Genomic DNA, 25,863 nt, shown 5'->3' with positions numbered 1-25,863 from the left:
AGTATCTCTCAATGCCAAATTTAGCTGTATCCATCCCCTACAGAAGTGGTTGGTTACCATTGTATCTGCCCTGGATCCAGCCAGGGCAAGGAACTGCATGTGTTATTCTCTTTTGTATAGCCACAGAAAGTGTTGTTATCTTTACTGATACACTGTTATGACTTATCAGTTTCCACATACCAAAGATTATGTATCATGGTTTCAATCCAACCTCCTCGGTTGAGAGGAGGAAACTTTCCTTACACAATGGATTAATGATTTATGTTTGAGAAGCTGGAGAGTTGTTAGCATGTTCTGTTTATTCCCTGGACAAAGATAGTTTGGCTTAGCTAGAACCCAAAGGAAAACAGGATTTCTAAAAATAGGCTGAGGTGGCCAATAATCCTTTAGGAGTTGTGATACTCACTGATATCCAGATTAAATGAGGAGTTATGAGTAACCCTTAGTGTGAGGGTTTGAAATGGAAACCCCAAAGAGAAGATGACTACATAAGGAACACTTGTGCTGTCCCTACACCCTGCTGACATCAATGAGCACAGTACTCAAGGAAAGACACAACTAAAAAGCTCTGTCAGCATCTTGACAGCTAGTTAGCTGGATGACACATAAAACCCCTTGGAGCTGGATCTAAAACATGGATAATTACGTGTTTGGTCCTCTTTTATTTCTGTTAATCTGCACTATCTCTTTTGTCATCCTCTGGGTTGCACGAAGAAATTATTCTTGACTTTCATTTCCCTGTTTGTCTCTAGAACAAAAATAATTTCCAGGATGCCAGTTGGCAAACTGAATTCCCACAGCATGTTAAACCTTAAAACTGCACCACATCAAAGCTCTCTCACAGACCCTAGCACCTTCCTATAAAACCAAAATATGTGCCTGAACCTAAAGAGCTTCCCCAAATATTTGAGACACAGCTATTCACTGTTTCTTCCAATTTCCCATGTAGCTCAGGGTACATGCAGCATCTGACTCCTAAGGCTTTAAGCACAGGAAAAAGGGTCAAAAGGACACTGACAGAATATGAATCTGCTCCCATAACTGTAATTGAAGAGGGGGCAATCCCCATTGCTAGAAATTCTCAGAATATCAGTTTTGCTGTCTGTACAGTGGATTCCTCTAGCCTTGTTTGGGCAGGGCAGGAGAAAATCAAACTTAAATCTAGTGCCAAGTACACTGGGCTTCAGCAGGGCTTCCTAAATGCTCCCACCGCAGGAGTACAAACACTAGCAAGATCATCTCTGTTGAATGTTTTCCCCTGAACAACTGTTACAGCTATCTGCACCAGTTTGCATCTGTGTTCTACATCCCACAGAAATGTTTTGACCTATTATTTGTAAGACCACTGGAAAAATATATCATTCATCAGCACAACCACCCAATTATAATACAGCTGTGGCCATCTCTCTGCCATCTGGTGCTTTGTGTAAATGCCCCATTCCAGAAAAAAAGGTTTCCTGTTTTTTGTGGGTTCCCTCACTACCTGCTTAATCATCATACCATACAAATTATGGAGTGAGATGTACCTTGGCACCTGGCTCTTGAAATCATAGGCTACAGTGCCAGTAAAGTGATACATTTCACTAAGGTAGACACAACTGCACTCCCTCACTTCCCTTCTACACTGACAGCTTCTCCTGGTTCTTCAGCCCGTTGGGATCTCACTAAACCTGCCAAAGAGCAGAAAGTTACCAGGTGCTCTTCCTCTGAACTATTAAGCAACAAAAAACAAAAACTAAATTACCTCCATTTTAGCAAAGAGGAATTTCTTAGTGCCAAGTACCTGGGCAGTGACTAAACCCTGTCACTGCTCTTAAGGGAAAACACTATTTGCTATTCTTGGTAAAGGGAAGGGCTTTCAAATCAAGATAATGTTTCACTTGTTTTTCAGAAACAAATTTAATGGGGGTGGGGAGGGAAGCAGGGAAGCAAAAATAAATTCTACTTTGCACCAAGTTAAATTACTCAGAGTTTCCCAAAATGAGAGGCTTGGGTCAGAAGCACTGGAAAGTTTAAGAAATGCTCCTTTAAAAACAACTCCCACAAAGCAAAGCTCCTTCTACATGACTGAAAGGCATGTAAGCAAGCCAGGTCACTCTGTCTAGCCTGGCTTGCTTGCTTTCTTTTCCTTTTTTTTTTTTTTTTAAGAATTTATTTGGTGGGTTGAATGGTAGGGCCATGTTGCATCTTTACCACATCTTACTTGATGTTTTCCAGAGTTGCACCTCCAACCCCAATCCTCCCTTCACTGCAGGAACAAAGTCTGCATGAGCCAGCAGCACTTTGGTACCACAACCATCCTGGCTAGGGGTGAGGTAGAAAAAGAAATTCCATCATCATTTCTATCCATGCTTTCTCTGATCATCCCTGCCTGCCAAAGCAGGAGAGAAAACAATGGCCACATGGAGATAATGCCCCTGCATGCTTTAAGTGCTTTGTTATCCTCAGGAGTTGCAAAGAAATAAAGGCTGGCTGGGTATTGTGTTAATGATACTGTCAAGAGGCCAAAATAAAGTGCTACACCACAACCCAGCCTTCTGCTATCAGCACTACTGCCCCACTCTCGTTTGGGCAATCAGGGTAACAGGCTGGAGAATATGCCAGTGGTCTGGGAAAGGAGATCTCAACACTTGGCTTTTGCTGATAAGAACTTGGAGCTGCTCAGAACACCATTCTGCCAGATGCTGATGGTTACACAAAGCACACCAACACTGTAGTTTTGTCCCACAGCTATTTTGCAACTATCAAATACACCTACAACAAAACCAGTTTGGTGGGAGGGACTTCCGTATATTTTTCCATGTGGTTGCTGTCAGCAGGCTGAAATCTTGATAAGCTGCACAGTCAACTTGGCTGACTTCACTGAAACCCTGCTGAAGACAAGTCCTGAGCTGAAAAGCTACTGCTTGTGTTTCCCACTGCAAGGCAAGGGAGGACAACCATACTCAGCATCTTGTTTCCAACTTGCTTCCAACTGCATCGAAGATCCATACAGATTCCATCCAAAGGTCAGCAGCTACGGTTTTTGATGAGGAATGTGCTGCTTTGGAGAGACAATGCTGTCACTGTGATCCACTTTCCCTACTCAGGGCAATCAGTCCATTGCTCCCACTGAAAATGAGAAAGGGCTTGAAGTCTCTGAAATGGAAACTGCCTTTAATTCCAAACCATCCTAAAGTATAAACATAGACTGATGCATAACTGATTGATGTTACACATACAATAATCAACTCTAAAAGGCACTTTTACTCCCTAGCTTCCCAGAAAAATCAAAACCAACCAAACAAAAAAATCTCAAGATAGCCCAAGAGTCCAGAGGATATGATGAGGTGTACTCACTGTAGCATATTACACTTCACAGTACAAAATTAAAACCATCCCATCTCTGCTCTGTTTAAATGTGAATTAACTGCCTATCTACTTTTTGAAGCCAGTCACATGTTGATAAAGCTGGGCTGTGTAACAAGTTAATTTGTCCACTTCATTCGTGACACAGACACATTAAAACTGCAGACATGTTCAGATTTAGGGTTTCTGCAAGAACATACCTTATCCATTCAGGACAATGAACAAACAGGGAATTCTAAAAAGTACTCTTGGAGGCAGACAATGAAGAATATGAAGTACAGAACTTACCTTCCACTGTAAAGAATGGAACCACTGATCCCTCAGGTAACTGTTTGCAGCCTGCAATAAAGAAAAGTTACAGACAGAATTATTCATTTCTACCAGTCCTTCAGGTCACTCAGGTACCTTATATTATAACCAGTTTATTTTCACGGAAAGCAGTGATACAAAGACCTTGCTGCATTATAAAATACTGAACCAAAATCTTACAAAATTTGAACCCCCTATGAAATGGTGTCCAGCCCAAAGACTGAAATATGAATTCAATCAGGTGTGGGTCAGATCTTTAATGCTTGTGGGGCATTTGCCTCTGCCATTAATCACTGAAAGCAGAGTAAGGAGATGGGCTGACATTTTAATAGGAGGGGTGAGTTTTTTCCATACTCTGGTTTCTTTTCTTGTCCTGCTCTTCAGCTGGCCCCAAAGCAATTCAAATAATGTCTTAGCTCTTTCAGTGATATTAAAACAGTAAAAAGCACAGCACACACAGACGTGCAGATACATGCAAAGACTGTTTGCAGCAACAGCATAAATGTTGCAATAATCACTCCCAGCCATCACCCATTTTTGTCCATATTGAGCACAGCTGCCAGAAACTCCCAGTGAGAAGCCAGGTCGTAGCCAATGGAGGAATAGTTCAACACTCCCAAAGGTCAAAAGGCTTGGTATCAAAAAATATAAAGGCATGTACAGTGACGTAAATATGCATGCCATAACAAGGTGACATAAGTCTGAAATATTTGAGTGGGTAGAGATGCCCTTTGGCTTTTCCAGTTCCCCCTTAACGCTGCCTATGGGCAATTTTTACCCACGTTTCAAAATGTTTTCGAAAAACACTGAAAATTACAAGTTAGCCTGTAAATCCATGTTTAAAAAAAAAGTGAGGTTCTTTGCCAATCAAAAAGCACATACATCTTGCAAATTAGAGCATCACTTATCAAGTTACACTCCCCAACACTTTTCAGGTAAGTATTCAAAATCCACGCTACCGAATGTATTTAATCTCCCAAACACTCATTCAGTTCACTGATAATGGCAGGAATACCAGAAGTAAAAATGCTGTATGGTCACCAAAAATGTGTTTAATCTCAAGGTCAGCTACTGATGGTTCAGTGACACAAATTTAGACTGATTACTCTGAATTAAACGGAGTAATATCCTTTTATATATGCATTACATATTATTTATATCTTAATGAGAATGAATTGCTCCTCCAGTAGATGTCAAGGTAATAAAGCAGGAATAAATATATTATAAATAATCTTGGCTGACCACAGAATTTATCAAAAAACTTCAATTTCAAGAAGAATGCTGACATATCAGAATATGAAACTGCTACAAATGTAATAAAAAAGCTTCCTCTTCTAGTTTCTTCTCTTTGCATGCAATGAAAAATTGCAAAAAAACATTTGGAGTGCAAATCTTCAGGATATTTTGGTCAGCCAATATTGAATGATTTTCTGTTATTTACACATTTATTTTATGTATATGTGGGCATTATAACACAAGACAGACTTTTTATCTGTATGTTATAGAATTAAATTTCAATGCAATCTACTTTATATTTTAGTACAATGAAAAGGTCAAAACCAATTTGCCACCAAAAGGCAGAAGAATGTTTTTAGCATAATTAAAAAGACATGAAGGAAATATACTTAGATATTTCTTATCTTTGTCCAGAGAAAATGCTCTAAAACCTCAACAGACTTATTTGAAAAATTTAATTTCAAACTGAACCTTTTTGTTTTTTAAGGAGACAAGTGGTTCATGCAAGAGAACAAAAAACCTCCTTTCCACATTCTAGCATCAAAGCCCTTTAAAGAATAAGTAAAACCTAAGGTTTTTGTAGGCTTCATGTATACTAAGCAATTCTACCAATAATACTGCAAGGTACACATCCGCTACATCCTTAAAAAATTAGGAAGACTGAGTTTATAGGAGCTATATAAACTAAGATACTGTCATTTAAATCAATATAACCAAAACTATTCTAGAGGAAGGAAGTACTTCACTCAAAGAGGCAAAATGTCAACCTGATTCAGTCCCTGGTCCGAAAGAAAGACCAAATGCTGAAGCTCTAAATTGAGATCTGTTAATTATTCTCCCACTTTAATGATGTCTGTAGTACAGACTGTAAGACCACTGCAAATAATTGGAGAATATTATGTGTAGATAGATTCTGGAAGTGACTGGAGCCAGGACTATTAGTGAGGACAACAGCATCGTGCAGAGCAGGAGGCACAAGTGGACTGCAAATACAGGGGGAGAAAAGAAATTAAGAATGCTGCAAGACACAAAACCAAAACTGGCAAAGGAAAGACTTGTACAAGTCTATGGCAGCAATATACAAAAAACCATTTTAGAAATAAAATGAGCAAAGTGACTAAGTTCCAAGTGTGGGACCAAGCACTGTCTACACACAGAGTTAATTATTGTAGAGAAGCCATCAAACAAATTGGCACCTGGCTTTGGTTAGGAGTCTGAACCCTCTAAACACTCAAGAGCTCAGGCTGTTACCCAAGACCACTTCCCAGGAAAATCAAGGCAAAGAAGACAAAGTGCACAGAAAATAGAAAAACAAACCTTTAGAGAATCTCCACACTTGCTCTAGTGATCAGGACTCAGTGGTAAGAGAGGCTTGGAAGGCCAATGGCCATTCCACCAGCGTCTTTAGGTGAAATTCACATTCAGCACAGACTGAGTGCTTTACCCCAGCCACCCTTATCCTGAGGGAGCTGTCTGACACCAGCATTTGCAGGGACTAATCCTCCCGTGCACCCTTCCGGCCACCTGACCCCAGCAAAACCACAGCATCCTGCAGGAAATGCTGGATCTTTTGCAAAGGAAAACAAAGATCTCACTCTTGCACAGCATCCCTTGGTCCTCCCTCCTCATTTTCAGGCTTACACTGAGAAGGCACTACAGGGAGCATTTCTTTCTTGCCAAAGGAACAGTGAGCTCATAGCATGCCAGGATGAAAAAAGAGCCACCGGGCTCTTGTGGGTGCTCAGCTGCCCAGCCAACTCTGCAGGCACTGACTTACTCGAGCATTCGGGTTATTGTGAGTAACATTTCTGAAGTTTAAGCAAAGAGCACCAAAGTGTAAAGCAGTGGAGGGAACCACAATTCATTTACGGGGCTGCACACAGACATTTACAGTTTATCTGATGTGTGTGGACAGAACCCAGGCTTTCTGCACTGAAGTCATCACTTCCTGGGAACTGACACCTACAGTTTTTTACTGCAGCTAAGGGCATAGTTTACTATATTTGTTCAGCTCTAGGGTACAATAAAAAGGAGAAAATGAGACAGAAAATACTTCAAACCAGGCTCTCCTTAGGCATTCTGACCACACAAGGACAGTTTTCTTTACTTTCAGCCTTGCCCTTGCAGTGAGTCCAGTTCTACCCCACTCTTTGACACCTACCTTTCCAACTTAAAATTCAACTGAAAATGTTTTGCCTGCTGTTGTCACAAATAGTAAATGAGACAGGACTGAAGTACAATGAAGATTCTATAATTCTTCATTGTACTTCAATACAATTTTACATTTAGATGTATGCAAAATAATAGTTTAGCCCCCTTGTGTGTTCAGTACACTTAGGCCCCAGTTCTGCAAATAATTTTGTTTTCAAATGCAGTGGCTTTAACGGGGTAGTGGGTGACACACAGTCCAGATGAGCTTCCTGCACAATCAAGACCTCACACTGCTTTTGCATAACCACAACATAGTAGAAAAATACTTTAGAAAACAGGAAAATGTGGGAGTAAAACTCTTAAAAGGTGCAAGAAGATTAAACTACTTGAAGCTTATTTATTATTCTAATGAGGAAGAAGAATATCTACTTTAAGAAAATCTACTGTTGGCAGTATTTTTTTTTTAAGATTAACTGATCCTGGAACTCTGTTCTGAAGGATTTTATATTCTTATTTTTGGGGTGTAAAGGTTCAATCAGAGAGGAAAAGCCACCTGGGATCAGTTGTAGTACAAACTTTACTCACAGGATTAAAGTCTCCTGCTTTAAAAAAACAGCTCACAGGAGCAAAACACTGCAAGAGATTAAATGCCTGCACATGCAAAGCTTTGGTCAACATGAGTGAATTTATACCTCTGCTGAAAAAGGAAGTATTTGCTCTGCACCCCAACTACTTCATTTCTTAGTCAGTGAGTAGGAATACAAGTTCATCATTAAAAAGCAGTGAATGATATAAAGGCAAGTTTTTCTCTTTGCTCACAAAAATAGGAAACCGAACACTTGATCCACACCAGTGTTACAGCCCCTGTAATAATTTGTACCCAGGCAAGGAAGAGACTAAACAGGAACCTGTGTGTTACTGAGAAACAGAACACCTGAAAGTCTGCAAGAAACAGAGCACTCTAAAAATTATGGTGAAGACTTCTGCCATTCCTTTAGCAGTAAATTACCACCACAACATCCCTTGCTACTGGCATGTTTGTTATTCAGAAGAATACAAGAACAGGCTTGTCCACGCAGCAAACTGTTCCCTGTTCCCAAGTTTTTCCTTGCAACAGCGTCCTTCACACATATGCTTCTAGGGGATTCTGCCATCTGAATGGATGTGGCAGTAAGTGGGATTTGATGACCCAGATTTTGGCTTTGATTCTTCCTGAGTTTATTCTTTGATTCTCTTTCTCCCTCGCTTGCTTTCTGGTCAGCAGGATAGGGGTTTTGCTGTGCTTTTTTTCCAGCTGATATTCATTACTGGGAGTCTGGCTTTTTATTATCAGCCACGAGAGCAGAGGAGTGTCCCAGGGCTGCAGGAAGCCAAGCCCCACACAACTGTACAAAACCTTCACATTGCTGATGCAAATCCCACTGTTGCACCTCTGACTTGGGCAGACCTGCAAGGGAAACCTGCCACTCTCCTGGCCTAACCCAGGGTACGGACAGAGTTGCTGGGAATTGCTAGAAATGTCCTTTTCCTCCTTAAAATATTCCCTGCCTCTGCTGGGTTGTGGTCCTTGTATGACCTCTCCACACCGACAGCACTGGCTGGACTGGCACTTAAAACAAAAGGCAGGTTCTCCAAGGAGACTAAAATAAAGTGTTACTAAAAACCCAGTGGAAACATTTACCATGGGGACTCCCTGGCACAAACAGTGTGGTCAGGCACCGAGCTGAACGTGTGACTGTTGTGCTTGTCAAGGCTTCCTGCTCTGTTTGTTTTTCCTTCTGACTGCACTCGATTGCCAAGAAATGAATAAAACAACACGAGCAACAGGGATGGAAGTGGTGGCTTTAAGGCTAAAAGAAAGGACTCCACAGGAAAGCAAAACAATACTGTTATGACTAAAATACCAAAGCCTTTTTCCTGGGACTCTTCCTACATTTGGTGTTCAGCAGCTCATGAAATTATACTGTAAGGTTTGTTTCAATCTCTTTCAAAACGTTCCTCCAGTTATTTCACTATCAAGGGTAGCATCCTCCTCATAATCATCCACACATCACAATAATCACAACTTGTGCTTCACAAAGGGAAAGCAGAAGAGCAGAAGCCCAGCTCGAGGAGGCCCTGCTATCCCTGATACTGAAGAGCTCGCACTTCATCAAAAGCTAAGTTTAGCTCCTATTTCCTGGTCTGAAGAACTCGCAGCCTAATGAGCCAGCTTCAGCAACACCTACTTTCCATTCCAACTGGAGGGAAGAAAAAAAATCTGAGATTTTGATTGCTGTTGATGGAAAGAACCAGGGACCCCATCATTTGGCAGGGGGAAAGAAAACACAAGCCCTCAACATGTCTAGAGAACTGACACTCCATGATCCCCAAAAACCTGACTGCCCATGACTCCCACATGGGACAATGGGAATCCCCAAATGCCAGGCAGTGAAACGCTCAGATAGCTGTGCTTATTCAACAAACACTGAGTGGGAAGAGCTCCACACATGAAAATGACTTTTAAATGTGAACCCAGCCTGGATTAAGCTGTCTGCTGCCTGAGAACAGGTCCTCCTCTGAAAGCCAGGTAGACACGTCCTGTTATCGTGATCCGATTTCCTAAGAGGAGCTGCATCACCTCCGGCACTGCCTGTCAGATTTCATGTGCTAAAATAGGTTGGGATGGGTCAGTGTTGCCATGGGAGGGCTTGGGATGATGTAAGGAAAGGTAATGGCACTCTTCCCTCTCTGACTCATTACTGTGCACTAATAAGCCAGAAATAGAGCCTGGTGGCAGCAGAGGGGATGAAAACCTGAACATGGACAGGAGCTCTCCCGTGGCATCTCACACAGAATTGTTTAGGTTAGAAAATACCTCTAAGATCAAATCCAGCACTGCCAAGCTCATCACTAAGCCATGTCCCCAGGTGCCACATCTACATCTTTTAAATACCTCCAGAGATGGTGAGTCAACCACTTCCCTGGGCAGCCTGTGCCCTGAGAACTCTTTTGGTGAAGACTTTTTTCCTAATAGCCAATCCAAACCTCCATAGCCTTCCCCTCTCCCACTAAGCAGGTCACCTTGTCACAGGAGGAGGGCAGGTTGGTCAAGCAGGACCAGCCTTTCATAAATCCACGCTGCTTTCAATGAAGCAGAAACTGGAATCTTAAATTCTTCTCAAAAATGCAAAACTGGGAAAGCCTGAGATTCAAAGTACTAAACTGCTTCATTTTATGTCAAATCTTGTCAATAATATCCCATGGTATTTAAAGAATTTACAATGCAATACGTGCAAAAACATAGATCAAAATATAAAACTTATATTAATCAGAAATGCTAAATAAGTTTGGGGTAGTCAAAACAGTTCATTTAGACATTTTTACATATACACACACACACACTTTATTTAAAGGCTTTGGAAAAAAAATAAAAATACAGATTTCACCAAAAGTGCACTTCAGAAGAAACAGTACTGGGAACATGTTTTGGACTAGTTTGACTCGTTCCACTATCATACACTTCCTGATACTAGAGCTGGACATTACATCAGAGCATGCTGCTGCTCAGATTAGCAGAGCAGAATGATTTCATAAAAAACTGGAAGTCACGATTTCCCAGAGAAGTACTGAAGTCTCTCACAAATCTGGAAATAACTGAGCTGTGCAAGGGCTACTTTCTCAGCTCCTCAGCTGAAGTGTCCTTTGGATACCTCTACTCTTTGTTACATCTACTAGAAAGTTTCTGCTGAACTCTACTACTTCATAAATCCAGCTTTTTCAACTTGATTTCTTCAGCAGACTAAACATAACTTTGAGAACTGTTTTGGATTTGTGAATACACATTACAACTGTATAAGGGAAATCTAATTTTATACTCCCTCCAATCTGACCACATCTGATGAATCAAGATACTACCAAGGACCAAGTCATATTAAAAACATTTTTTAAAGTTTGTATTTCGAATTAAGTTGAAATTCCCATAGTTATAATGTAATCTGATCCAGGGTGCTCAGCCAGGCAGCAATAAACGTAAGTCCAGCTCAGTCTACTTCTCTATGAGTTCCTATGAGGTTACATAAAGACACCAATCTTTCTGAAGAAAATACCTAAGTATCCATGCTAAGATGTTGCTGTTTCACAAACATAATTATTTGTGTGTTTGGTTTGTTGGTTTTTTCTTGTTCTTTTTTTTTTTTTTTTTAAGAGACAAATGTCAGGCTGCTCCAGATTACAGCCTGTCCTACCCTACCAATTTCCTTTCCACTCAGCAGGAAGCTGTGGGTTCAAGTTTTATCTTGTATAGATCCAAAAAGGCAGCTGCCATAAACTACAGTATAAATACTTGGAAACAGAATTTGGAAAGGCAGGTGTAACCATTTCATCTGTTGAAATTGATATAAACTCAAATGCCAGCACCACTAGGGAAATTTATGGAAAAAGCAGAATCAAAATTATCATGAAAAAATCATCCAACTTGAGAAATTTAGACAACTTTCTGTCTAATTAATTCCATTAATGCATTAGGCAAGGAAGACTTCAATAATGAGGGCCCCAATCATGACTTGTCTTCCTACTTTCCCCTTACAGTCCTACCTGGATGAAATACACATACATCATAGTAAGAGCTGTATAATCAACTGAAAAAGTAAAATCCCCAAGGGTAACAGATAAACTATCTTCAAAACAACACTGAGAATCATGAGAGAGAACCATGCAAGAGTTAAGTTGAAGCCAGATTGGTATTTTTAAGTTATGACCTTTCAAAGTTCTTTGGGGGCAATGCAGCTTTTCCTACTTACTCCAGAGTATTTCCAAAGCTCAGTGTTGTGGAGTGCTTTTCTGTCACTAAAACTTGCAGTGACCTAAGAGGGCCTATAAAGCCTGAAGTGGATGAAGAAATCTGGAATAATGTAAACACAGTGTCTTCTGTTTGAAAGCAATACTTCAGAGAACCAGTATATATAGACATCTATACAAATATATTGAAATATTTCAGTGAAGATTGCATGTTTTTTTAATAGGTATCTGTCAGTTCCAGTGCAAGTTCTGGGTTTCCTATAGGAATTCAAGGATGAAACTTAACTTTCTTCATGTAGGAATAGGACTGTATGTAAAAATACAATCATTCCAGGCCCATATCAATGTGCCTTTACACAGAGCACCACTCTGCTGCACAAATTCAGCAAGAAGGTTTAATCACTGTGGCCCAAATTTTCCATTCTGACTGTTGAACACCACAAAGAGCTTCAGAGCTATCACCCTGAGCAAATTTTCTCATGGTTACATAATTTCACAGCACCAAGATCTCTACCTTTCCTGAGTTTATCTACTTAAGATTTCATACACAGGAAACAGAAAGTTGGAGGACATCCACAGTAAGAGAGAAAGAAAGTTGTACGTTTATGTTTACTGTACCTGCAGTAGGACGGTACCCCCCGGGATTGTGAGCTGTAAACAGTACTTAGGGGCATTCTCCCAGGAGAGCAGTTGAACATCTTCAATAGCACTGTAGGAAATGGAGTTTTCCATGTACCCAGTTGGCTGCAAGAAAACAAAGGAGAAGGGAAAAAAATGTTTACTTAGCCATCAGAAGTTTCACAATTTCCAAGTAAGAAGGGCACTGTGAAAATCACTCTTGGTGTTGAAAATATCTGCAAAATCTAATTGAAAAGCAAACTTCCTACCCAGGTCATTCAAGAGAGAGACCCATCCAGCCACCTTCCTCCAACTCGTTCAAGTGTTAAGATGACTCACATAAAAACAAAACCAGGCCAGTCCATGCCTGAAATACACAAATGTTGACCTGTCCTGGACCCAAAAATCAATAGAACCTAATTCCAGGTTGAATTGAGCTATGAAGGGGTCTGTCCATGCACATGGTCTCAATGCGTGAAGAAGCACCTCAATCACACAGACAGATCAGCACCGTCCTATAACAAAGTTGCTTTGCTCTGCACATTCCCCAGCTGCAATTTTGATCAACCACATCACCAAGATCCAGATTCCTTCACTTGACAGCGATTCTTGGGGCTCCAAAGATACAGCCCTCAAGTTTCAGACTCAAGCAAAAGCGAAGCAACCAACGTACTCATCTTGGCCTATAGGTAAGTACTGGTTTCCTGAAGCAAGTGCTGGTGTCTGTTTAAAATGAAAGTCACCATTAAGGCTCAAATAAGTAACTGCTTTTTACAATTATATGTACAATACAAACTGAGAGTTGCAGGAAGACAAACTTAAACATGAAGCTCCTTGTTAGTGTCCCTGTAATTCTCAGGCATTACAGAACTACAATTATCTTTGAGATAAGAATAATATAAATGTATCTATGCAAACACACATGAAATTATGTCTTAAACTAAGTAAATACACAGTGCTAGAGCTGTGTAGCTATTGAGTATGTGTACATACTCTGTACTTTATGCAAGTAATTTTTAAAGTAATTGAATATTTAACAGAGGTCCTCCAAAGACATCATTTACTTTGCTGTGCTACAGCATAAGTGAACTGATCAGTACTGCTGTGGCAGAGAAACTATTTTCATACAAAAATAATTAATCCCACCTCATGGATAAACCATAGACTTGACCATGTCTTTCAAGAGAATAGAGCTCATTACATTTATGAATTATTTTCTCACTATTACTGATTTACATATAACTTCAACTTCTCAAACTCACTCCCACTGTGCCCAATACATAAGTTATTTTTAACTGACGGTCTTGAAATAATGAAGGCAAGGGAGAAACCACATCTATTTCAGGGTCAAACAAGGCCAACTCCTAAAATCACAACACAGGATTCCTGGGGGCGAGTGTGAAATAAGCAAATTGCATTTGGAATGTCTCTACGTCTAATTGGTACAACTTTCTTCCATAAGTTAAGTAGGTGGTGCATCTGGAAACCGTACTTTGGAGTTCTACACTTCATACATGTTTCTAAGCCCATAAACGTCATCCACCAAAAATGCAGTGACAGCCCTGTCACCCACCTTTGCTGCTACAAGAATTCAGCTGTCTTTTCAGTGCGAAAAACCCAGCCAGCCACAGAACTCAACCTCAATATCTTTTTCCCTAACGGTTGTTGCAGCAGCGCTCATTTTGCACCAGCCCTGGGTGAAAACAATTTTCACTGTGTCTTTAACGAAAACCTTGTTATGCAGGAAGTATGATAAACTTCTGCTTATTCATTTACCCACAATATTGTTCTACACTAGTGACTGGAATCCCAGTGGCTTAATACTGATACTGTACGTCATGCATTGCCTACTGGAGAGTAATTATCTCGTTCTCACAGGAAGCCAAAGGCCCAAGATCCTTTGGTAATCAGCATTACAACACTCAGGGAAAAATATCAAAACAGCCAACATAAAAATCTAGTATGCTCAGGGGGCAAAGTTATCAAAAACATGCTCTGAAAGACTGGAGAAGGGAGAAATCCAGAACCAGTTAATGCAAATATAAAATGAAATTAATCAAAGCAATTTAAATTTCTCTTTTAAGAAAGCGATGACTGCCCTTAATACCCTCCATTAACTTCAAAGAGGATTTGAGGAATTCTCACAGAAGCTATTTCCAAGAGAAGCTTCTCCTATACCTTAAATCATCCACTTAAACAGCAGTAAAGACAGCTGAGCCAGTTGAAGAACAGCTCTGTAGCCATACACAAGGATTTCATCCCAGGCATTCACCTCTTCTCACAGGACAGTCCTTCTCCTTAAGGAGAATGGAGGAGCAGAGATCTGCAGTTTGCCACGGATGGGAAGACTAACTAAACCATAAGATGGAATTATGCAGATGGTCAATCACTCTAAATGAAAGCCAATGAGGCACTTTATGTAGCATTCATATGATCCCATGTCCACGCCTTCTATCTAGCCATACTACACACATACAGTTGTCTGCTATCTTACTCAAAAAATGAGTACCCTGAATCTACTTCAATCCCTGTAAGCATCATCCTATGCATTGCTTCTGCTTTCACTAAAACGCAATCTTTTAAGAAGTGAAATATTTTCAGTTCTGAAAACACTAGTTATAGGCAACGTCATCTCTGTTTCACAATGGAGAGAGTCTAAAGCAGAGTAATTTATCACTGTATAGAGCCCCTTAAAATTTTGCTGTCCAACACTGAGTACCATGCTCCCACATCAGGGCTGGGCAAAAATGCCCTGAAGAAGCACCAAAACAGAGCTGTCATCAGACCTGAGCTCACAGAGCTGTGGTACTCCTCACAGAGACCATGGCACCAACAAGGGGAAGGTCAGTCCCACACAAAGGTGTCCTTTCCCTAATCTCTCCACACACACAGATACAAGGACAGAGCTGTGTTCCTCAGCAGTGTTTTCTCAAGACCAAGCACAGTTCAGCCATTTATCAGGAAATGGCCTGAGGTAAAACCACAGCCTGAGTCACTGGTTTCTCTTAAAACACAGGTTATTCTGACATTCAGGTATGTGAACGTCAATCACAGTGAATCATTGTGGTTGATAAATAAGCACTGCAAGTGCTGCACATTCTCATGTTGCAGCTGATCTTGCTTGCACCCACCCTGCAGAAGCTGCATTCTCACCCCCAAGGTCTCTCCACGGGAAAGTCAAATCTGAACAACACTCAGGGCCAGAAATGTGGATTCAGAGGTTTGAAAACACCAATAATGAGACAGATCCTCAGCGGGTCACCATGAAGCATCTGGCATGAATACTAGTCTTAAGCAGCATTCCCACCTCCATCCACCCACTTTGTCTCTGCCCGTACAAATATTTGTCTGGCTGTGGCGTCAGGCAGATCAGGGAACCCATCCAGCTTTTGCCAGATTACTTTTGAGCTCCTTCAGCCCCATTTCTAACGTGAAACAGAAAATAGTATGTTAACATAACTTAGGGGCAGCACATCATTTGGAAGGGGGAGCTGAGGACCTGAATACTTCAGTTTAATTATTGGTATCAGACAGTCTAATGCCACAGCATCTTGAGCAGCAGTATGTCGAGTCAGTTAAAAATGCCTTTATTTAAGAAAATAGTAATTCTTATTTTTAGAGTTGTCATTTTTGAAAGGAGATTTATACTTCCTGGCAAAGTCTGAAATCTGTGAAACGAAGCAAGATAATGAATTTCTCTACTTCACTCTACAAAATTAATCCTGACTTAAGAAAATCTGGCCAGAGAATCTATATATGTCAGCTTATAGATTTACAGTTGCAGTTTGAACTTCTGGCTCTTTGCTGTTGAATATGTTCTGAAAAACTGTAAGAGATTCGTAATGAAAATGCAATTTCTTACAACAAACAAAAACCCCATAAGGAAACATTTTTCTCTTCCCAGTAGCCTTTAGCCCCCTAACAAAACATGAAACTTCTCCACTGGGAAATCAGGCATGTTTTAACTTGGTCTTTTTTCAGTTCCACAAAGATTTATTAATCATACAGCTCTGAAACTTTGCACCAGAACAGGCACACACCAAAACCTACTACAAATCAAATCTTAGGGGAATCCAGTGCTCCCAAAACTGAAAGAACATATAGGTTCCTGCATAAGCCTGGCTTTCTCTTGTGTTTCTGGGAAAAGTCAGCAGCAGCAAACTACTCAATAATGCAAAAATCTGCCCACATGTTTCCATGGGAAATTCTAAAAGGGAAAGAATAAACATGACGTCCATTACTAATATGAGGCTTCTATGCACTTACTCATATAATGCACTAAATCTTCAGCTGCATATTTTCCAAAGAAAGCACCTAGAAAAGATGAATTCTACACATAGAGATGGTTATTTGCATTAAACATACTTAGACGGACAACTCCCACCAACACAACAACAACGGAGAATGATTTTCCCAATTAAATACTCCAGATGGTGGGGGGAAATAGGGCTATTCCAGACCACTCTCTTCCACTGCCAGGTGTTTATTTCTCTTTTGGCTGCTCTTAAGAATGAGCCATGCTCCTGCTGTAGCCCAGGATGCTGAGCATGCTGTGTCACATGTAAGTTTTCCATACCAAAATAAGATTCAGACCTGCTAATAACACATAGGAAGAGCTGATTGCTCTCAAAACTTTGATGGGGGTGGAGACTATTCAGTTGATACTGAAGGGTAATGGACTCTGAAACTGCTGAAAACAATGGCTGATTTATAATAAATCTCTGAGAGCTTCCCTACAACAATAGATATTTCAGATAAGGGCAATTAACATATTTGCCCATTAACTACAGAACCTATCAGACGACATTTATCAAGTTCGGCAATTAGCAGTACTATACCACAATATGCAGTACAGTACAATTTGTCTTTTTCTTGACATGGAAGAACTTACTGCCACGCTCACTTGTCATGATGACTTGAGAGAGTCAATGTTAATCTCAAGGAGATTAACCTGAGGACAAAACAGACAAAAGGACTAACAGCAAGAAGACACCCAACTCTGCCCCAAAACTACACAAAGATATTTCTGAGCTTTCTTGGAACAACATTCTCACCTAATCCACCAGACTTCCTGGTCTCCCAACCTGCCCATCATAACCATTCCCTCCCCATTCCTCCAGGTAAGTAGGTGGTTTTATGTGTTGGATCACAAGAAAAGATTCCACCTGCTCTGTGTAGTGAAATGGGTGCTCAGTCCAAGGACCCATGGGTTCTCCCCATGGGGCAAATCTAAATTATTTCTGCTTGCAGCTGCACTGTCCCTAAGTATCTCCAAGGTGGGTATCGATGCTTGCCGGGGTTTTGATTGGTTGGGTTTTAAATTTTTTGGTACATGAAAACAAACTGGGACACTGTGACCCAAATCTTCAGTGAGGTTCCATGTCAGTCAAAGTTGAGGGTGTATTAGTTCAGCGGTGACAATAGGAAAAAGAGGGAGGGGGTTTTCCAGCACAATTCTCTGTGTGTGGGTGACTGTGTGTATAAACACCCATGCAGGTCTGTGTGTGTATAAATGTACACACACACCTGCCCGCCTTTATAGCTACACAGTGATAAAAGACTGCAGGAATATATCCCACATTCTCTACACAAAAATGTAGCAGCAACTGTCATATGCTCAGTGCAAAGTAGCTCAGGTGCAGTGACAAGATTTAATTGAGGAAGACCAGATCCTCCACAGAGCTGGTCATCCAAAATAAATCAGTGGAGCTTCATTGATTTATACAGGCTGGGAATCTTCACTCAGAAATCCAACAGAAGTTCAACCAAATCTAGCTCAGCAGCAAAAATGTGCATAAATTTCTTCCTTCCTCTAAATATTAAAGACAACCAAGACTGGAGGCTGTTGCATTAATTAACCTTAAAAAACTGATAAAAATATAAGAGCTGCCAGTAAGAAACAGCTTACCCCACACTGTGCAGAAAAAAAAAAAAAAATTCCAATCTGCAGTGGGGCTGAAATATCAGTTCTGTGGAGCTTTAGCAAAGGGACAGGCCAAAACTGTCCATCAAAGAGCTGACAAGAAAAAACTGCTCTCAATATTAGGACATATGAGCTTAAAATATGTAAAACCTGTGTGGCAGACACCAGCAGTGGGAAGAACTTCAAATTAATTCAGATCTGAAGCAAGTTAAAAGCACAGAAGTTTATTATTAAGAAAAAGGGAAATAAGGTCATGTAATGGAATATGTAACATGACAGGAGAGTCAAATAAGAAGGAAAAATGTATTATTTAGCTGAAATTCATATATATATATATATATATATATATATTAACAAGGGCATTCTTGTATTCTACTGTCAAACCCAGGTGAAGGAGCACTTCTGAAGTTTTGCTTATTTGAATTTTTGTATTTCTGGGAGTAAAATAAGACATATTGAAGACTTCCCAAAGAGGCCCATTATCAATATGACCTTGTCTAAGAAGCCGGTAAGAAATCAACCCTTTCTCTCTGGGCAGCTTAACATGACAAAGGGAATTCCTCCTGAGACTGCCAGTAGCACTGAATGTTAAATTGGTTGCCAAGCTGATGTCCAAAAAGCTCTAAGGTTAAGCCTATCTAAGAAACCTCGCATCCTGCTTTCAGACCTCTGCTAATAGGGATGAGGACATGCTGCCAGGTGACCACAGCTTGCCACTGACATAGTGGCCAAATGTGCCAAATCAATGCCAAAGGGCAGGAATTGGTCCCAGGCCAGAAATCAGGAGTGGAAAGTGAAGACTTTTGTTTGACACAATGAGACTTTCACAGACACTGGCCTGACTGCCCTGCCAGGTGGAGCATCTCTGCTTGGAGCAGCAACTCTCCAAGTGTGCACTGAAGACTTCAACACCTCCCAAGGAATGTGAAAACAGCAGAATTACTATCCCCCACTTTCCAACCAAGAAGAGGAAAATCTCAGTTAAAGTTGTAACTGCACCATGCTCTTGATCACACCTGAGGGAACATGAGAAGCCTGAGAGATGTGGGAGAAGAACTCAGACTTCCTGACTCCAACCATGTGAAGCAGCTTCAAAAACATCCTCCTCCTCCAAAATTGGGTCACCAATTCACAAGAATGACCACTCCTTAGAAGGGTTCATGTCCTCCATATTTTTGCATTTATCACTGCAGTCCATGAAACTCTCCCTTGGGAAGAAACACTCCCCAGCCTTGACAAGATGGGTATGTTATTTATCCAACTTCCTTGAAATTACTCCTGCAAAGATGGGACACCACCAGCCAAAATACAGCAGGTACTCGCAGGAGCAGCAGCAAGAGAACCAGGGACTTCTTGCAGAAAGACTAAACACACGCCTACTTCTGTAAGACAGTTGTCAGGGAATATTGAAAAATCCCCTAACTTTTGCCCAGAATATGATATACCTACCGAGTGCTAAATAGATCTTAGGTCACTATAGCAACGATGATTTAACAGAAAACAAAACCACATCCTTGTTCAGGGCTGCTCTCTATTATCAATTCTCTTTCAACAAATCAGCTGTGTCACACTCCATGAAATGCATCAAGTGCTGCTAAATGAGAGACGAGAGAGGGTTCCATGTAAGGATTTCAGACCATGCAGACACAATGTCTGCTAGATTAAAATGCCACCCTTTAATGACTGCTTTAACCAGGGGCAGCCCTGACAGCTGGGAATGAAAGGTCATCAGCTGGTTTCAAATACAAAGGTGGCACCTGGACAATCAGTCTGTTGAACAACTGGAAGCTGCTTTGTCATGAGAACAGGAGACCTCTGTGCAGCTGGGTTTTTCAGAACTGGTTTAGGTACTGGCAAGAGCATGTTCCTAATGCAGATAGATCATCCTTGCACTTGTAGTGGTTTTTACTTCTGGTTTACAGATCCCCAAAGGCCTGCTCTTCACTATCTCTGTTAGGTCAACAAAAGGTGAAGAAGGAAACCACATTTGTTATCAGTAGGGTCACATCTGCTGGTGCAAGGATCTGCTCCTCCCATGGAAAATTGTAGGGCTTTACACACCAAAAAGGCTGAAGGCAGCTGTGAGGGAAGCAACATTCACCTCTGTCACCTGGGAATACCAAGTCGAACCTGAAAGGCCATCCAAGTGTAAATTACTGAATTTGTAAGAAGCTGAGATATCCAGAATCTCAGGTCCCATTAGAAATACAGAATCTGAATCATGGACTCTGCAATATTGACAGTTCTCACCACCTCCTCAATGCTCATACCAGCTCATTTCTTACTACACTTTATTTACAAGAAACTAAATTGTTGCAAAATTAAACATACCATAAATAAAATATACATTAAGATCTGTTTTTCATTTCAAGAAGCATTCTCCAACATTACTTCTCATGCCCATGCCTTCTACCTGTAGAACAGTGAATCCCTTAGACACTGTAATAATCAAACAATTTCCATTAACAAATTTTTCCTTTTCTTTTTAATGCACCCTTAACCTTGCAGTTCCCAGGAAACCATATCCAATCTCAATTTGATGAACAAGTACAGAACAGGGAGTGCAGTAACCCAACTAAGCTTCTAATTCCCCATAGGGAATGCTCTTATCTCATAGGTTTTGGAGAAAATATGAACAGGTCTTGAGTTCCCAGGAAAAATATTAATACAGCTCTGTGCTGTAATAGAGAAGAGAAAGGACATGCAGCAGAGCCTTCAAGAAAGCATAGATACCCTGCTAATGACAGTCTCACTAAACTCACACTGTTATTAGGAAAAAAAACCAACAGGCACCTCCTGGGGATGAGTCAGAGCCATTTGGAATCACCTTCTGCTACAGGAGGAGGTGGGAAAATGTGCTTAAAGTGACAGTGCTTTGTCTGACCTGTCTTACCTCCTACAATAGCTTGGACAGGTCTACTTGATTTTAAGTGAGATTCATCTCTCATGTCTGCAGCAGTGATTTCCCCCCGATCCTGTGTCTCTCAGCACTACAGAATGACAAGAAGAGAAAGTGCCCTTTCCTTCCCTCCAGCAGGAACTCTCCTGCAGAGCCTGGAACCACCCAGCATCTCCTCCACTGCTGGTCTCCCTCATTGTTTAACATCTGACTGGCTGTTTGTACTGGGAGGGAGTGCTGCTATGTAAATAGAGCCGACTGAAGTATGTGCAATACCTCTGAGGAAGGGACACAGTGAGGGAATGGAGAAGGAGAGGGCAACTGCAGTGAGATACCAGAGTAAATATTGGAGACAAGTGTCAGTTGACTGGGAAATGCATAATGGAGAGGACACAGAACACCAGCTAGAACATAAATTACCTTTTTAAGTTCTCTTACTGTGCAAAAAGATACAATGCAAAGGATACAATGCAAAGCAAAGTGGCACTTTGGTTTAAGAAAAAAAGTAGTTAAATATTTAGCTAAAATCACATAGTCATTGTGCTCTTAGATAATGAAGTGGTATGAAACTGGCATACCCACCTAGCAAACTTTTTGTTTCAATACAAAATTTAATAGTCTAGCAAGTTACTTTTTCAAGAAAGGTGTCCTTATCATCATCTCCACAGACACACTTTGAAAAGCAGAACAGAGAACAGCCCTACAATTAGGCACTATGAAACTGGCAAACCCTTTCATCTGGGTGGCTCCTGAAAGGCTGGAGAAGAATTCCAAGAAATTGCAATAGCTCCCCCAGGGATCCCTGTGCACACGGCTTTGAAGAGATGCCTCCCAGCCCAGCCCTGTTTATCAGGAGCTAATGCATCACTGCTCTTCTGTCTCACAGTGTGCTTTGGAAAACTAAGCCACCTTAGTCCTCCAACAGCATTTTCCGTTCCAACAGGATGATTCAGCCCTCAACAAGACACACTCACTTGTTTCCTCTGCATGCTGTGACACAGGGCCCACTCGTGGGCAACAAAATAGATGTACCTGTCCTCCTTGCTACTGCTTGAGAGACGAGCCAGGGGCTCCCACAACACACCAGACCATGTAGGTGCATCTCTGGGTGATACAACTTTGGAAAAACCCAGTTACTTGCACAGCCAGCAGCTAGTGATACACATCTGAAGGTGAAAAGAAATACAAGTGTTTCCCAGGCTGCAGGGAAAAGCAGCTTTCTGGATTTCCTATGCCTGTCTACTTGGCCTTACTTATATTCCCAGACCATAAAGAAGCCACAATGCTGTTGGGAAAAATTGTGTAGCACACAATCAATCAACACACAGATGGCTTATACACTTGAGAGTTACACATTCAGTGGAAAAATACCCTCCCAAAGCAGCACCTTTGCATACTAGATTAGGGTGACTTCCCCCCGCTCCCCCCTTCCAGTTTCACATCAAAAATCTGTTTTGAAGTAACTCCAGCCTTTAAGACAAGCTGAACTTTCAGGCTGTGTCAGCACAATGGCTGCAAGTTTCACTCCCACCTTTGGCAACTGTGTTTTGGTTTTCCAGCTCAATTACAATGCCAGGTCTGTGCATAAGTCTGCAGCAACATCTTTGTCTTCTATCAGAATTACGGCATTAATTTGTTCACTGTCTCTAAAGGAAATACCTCATTTCTATAAAACCTTCAATATTGCAAACACAAGTTTGTAAGACTGAGTTTTCCAGTCAGGGAAGAAAGTGCACTTGTTCACTGCTTTGACCTCAATGAACAGTTACTACTATTAGCCTAGGAAATTTCCACCAAGGAAATCTGAATGCCATTAGTGAACTGCTTGCTCAAAATTAAACTGGCCACAGATTTTCCAACAGAAAGTTAACAGAAAGCCAATACTACTGAAGTACATTAGCATTTCATGGTAAATCTGAATTCAATCCATCACAGTCTTACAGCCACCAGTGAGAGTTATGATGTGGACTCTAAACACTGATGAAAACATGAGTTGCTTCCCCTTTGTGACAGTTTGTTTTCAGCAGAATACAAAAGCTTCCAAACTAGATGTATGTTTGAACTCTACACCTGAACACACATCCTGCATTTTGCCCACTACTGCTTGCATCAGCTTTACTCAAAGCAGGAATGGAAAAAAGGGGTAAGCGTTCCTGCCCTCCTCTATGTAATTAAAATCCACAAATGCCACCACGTCACCGTATGACACCATTGCTGCACAGCTCACAACTTTAACAGTGACCCAGGAATTGCCTTGGCTACATGTTCCTACAGCACTAACAGACTCTCACGGCACTATTACGCTGAAAAATGTGGCTTACCCCCAGATCAACCTGAGCAGAATGAGCATGAAGGGCTGAAAATCAAGAATGACTAGCATCATTTTCCTCCTTACATCTTTCCAGATACCTTTTACAGAAGAATACTTTATATAGAGATTTGTTTATTAATTTCCCCAGAGACAAAGACACAGGTAAAATAAATATAAAGCCTCCTAAAATAAGGCACAGCATCCATGTTTAACCTCTGAAAAAGGCCCAAGTGCTCAGCAAGCTTCAGCTAGATGTTACCAAGTCATTTAGGGAAGTATTATTATTGGAAAGGAAATACAAAGCTTGCAAAATAAAGTAACCTCTGTCTTTTTCTCTACCCTGCATCCTACTGCAAAAGATCTTTTTGCTGTTTCTGAAAAATATAGAATTTTAAAATATAGATATTTGAATATCAAATCAGATTCTGTTCTTGTTTTCTTGCAACAAATTACCAGGTCTTACTGGAAATTAATAAAACAGAAACCAAAACCAAATTCAACACTGTAAACAGCAGATGATTTCCAAATACTTCAACATTTTCAAGATTTTGGATCCCTAAATTCAACTCAAAAGGTTAGACAACAACTAAGGAAAATGCTTCTCTGCTTCAGATTTAAGTTCAGAACCTTAATCTCAAATCTTGCTCTTTAGAAGGCAAAAAAAAAAAGGTCAGACTCAGATTAGAAGTACTGATAGAAAGTTTCAGTTTGACCCACATCCTAACACCTCCGCAGCCAATCCTAATAATTTCCTGCCAGCACCACTCTCGAAGCACAGATCAAAGGTTTTACTGTACATTTGGAGCCATTCCTGATGCAAGGATTAGGCATGAAGAAGGAGCATCTTATTTTCAAAGGTGCAACTGCCTGTGAGTGTATCTAGTGCATATCAGAGCATTACGAGCTCAGCCACAAACCCCAGTGCCAGACAAACCACACCTCTGAAATTCTTGTCTTGTCTCCCATATTCTTTTTTATCTCATCTAAGCTCACTGTCTCTACATGCCTGCTCACCAGGAAGATATACCTAGTCATCAGCCTCCCTATTCTTTTATTTTTATTAATATTTTAATGAAATTGTTTCCATTTCTTTCCAGTATATTGTTCATTTGCGAGGTTGCGACACGGAGCTGGAAACTGTAGATGCCACTGAATTCTAACAGCACTTCTAAAAACACAGCCCTCACATCTAACCCTGGCAGTAATCTAGCACTAGATTAAGTAGATTATTGTCTCTAGAAATATTACATCCGGCTCAAGTATACAGCTGCAGATGCATGCAAGAGTCAGCAACACTGCAGAGAGAAAACTGTGCTCAGGATGAATACAAGTCCTGGTACTTTCAAGAGCAAAGGCTTCATCAGGAAGACTCCAACTGGTTATTTCAGTAGCTGCATTAGGCTTTACTCATGTGAAGAAAGGGAAGCATAACTCTGTCCTTCAGTAACTACAGTAACTCGGGCAAGTCGTTCGGAAAACTGTTGGTGCACTCTATTTAGAAGCCCGGGTACTGCAGACACATTTTGAGACAAGCAACCAGTGGCTGTAACAACCTTTATCACATGAGACAAGAACTGAGACTCAACCCCTAAACTTGTCATTTGTTCCCTCACACATTCATGAACAGAATGAAAAGCTTGTGAGCTGCAAATTACAAGTCAATGCCAAACTTGCTGGATGAGGTTTTGAAGACGTCAGACTAGACAATCACAATGTTTCTTCTCAGGCGTTAAAAAACTACAGTCCCTGACTAATGCTGCACCCATTCAGTTTTCCTAGCAGGAAAAAATCATCCTAGAACAAAGAAGAATGGCAACTGTATTGTCCTTGCTGAGAATGAAGCAGCACAGGCTTGCAACACTGCCACGACAAATAAACAGAGCTATTGACAAGGCACGTTAAGAGAACTATCCATCAACATTACAAAAGCATCAATAGCCATGGCAGAGCATTAAAATGCTGGATCAGAAGAGATGAAGATGACACTTCTGGTGCCAAAAAATGTTTAAGGCATATACATAGGTGCAAAAATTCATCCATTTCACTAGCAGGATAAATACAACACTTGATCCTATTGCTCCTCTTTCCAGCATTCAAACCTGCTCTGAGCATCTGCAGTTCACAGGTGCTGAAGGTTTAGGGAAGAAAAGAAAACCCACCGTGACCAAAACTTTATGGAATTTACTTGTCTCCCTAATAATCCACTTCACACAATTGCTCTCCACAACACCTAATTAAAATGCCTTCAAAATGACAGTTCTACAGGAATCTTGGATGCAAGTTATCAGA

General features: G+C 40.8%; 1 protein-coding gene across 4 annotated transcripts in view; it reads right to left on the bottom strand.

Moving 5' to 3' along the window:
* CMIP (c-Maf inducing protein) overlaps positions 1-25,863 on the bottom strand; it is a 130,975-nt gene that overhangs the window by 49,380 nt on the left and 55,732 nt on the right. For all 4 annotated transcript variants that reach the window (XM_068203096.1, XM_068203097.1, XM_068203098.1 and 1 more), the window contains exons 2-3: positions 12,442-12,567; positions 3,637-3,687 (exon numbers count right to left, since the gene is read on the bottom strand). In XM_068203096.1, coding sequence (XP_068059197.1) covers positions 3,637-3,687; positions 12,442-12,567 — 177 coding nt within the window. The remainder of the gene's footprint in view (positions 1-3,636; positions 3,688-12,441; positions 12,568-25,863) is intronic.

This window comes from Anomalospiza imberbis, chromosome 12 (assembly GCF_031753505.1).
Source record: "Anomalospiza imberbis isolate Cuckoo-Finch-1a 21T00152 chromosome 12, ASM3175350v1, whole genome shotgun sequence".
NCBI lineage: Eukaryota > Metazoa > Chordata > Aves > Passeriformes > Viduidae > Anomalospiza > Anomalospiza imberbis.
Note: the sequence above shows the minus strand (reverse complement) of the source record. Positions and strands in the feature narration are given on the sequence as shown.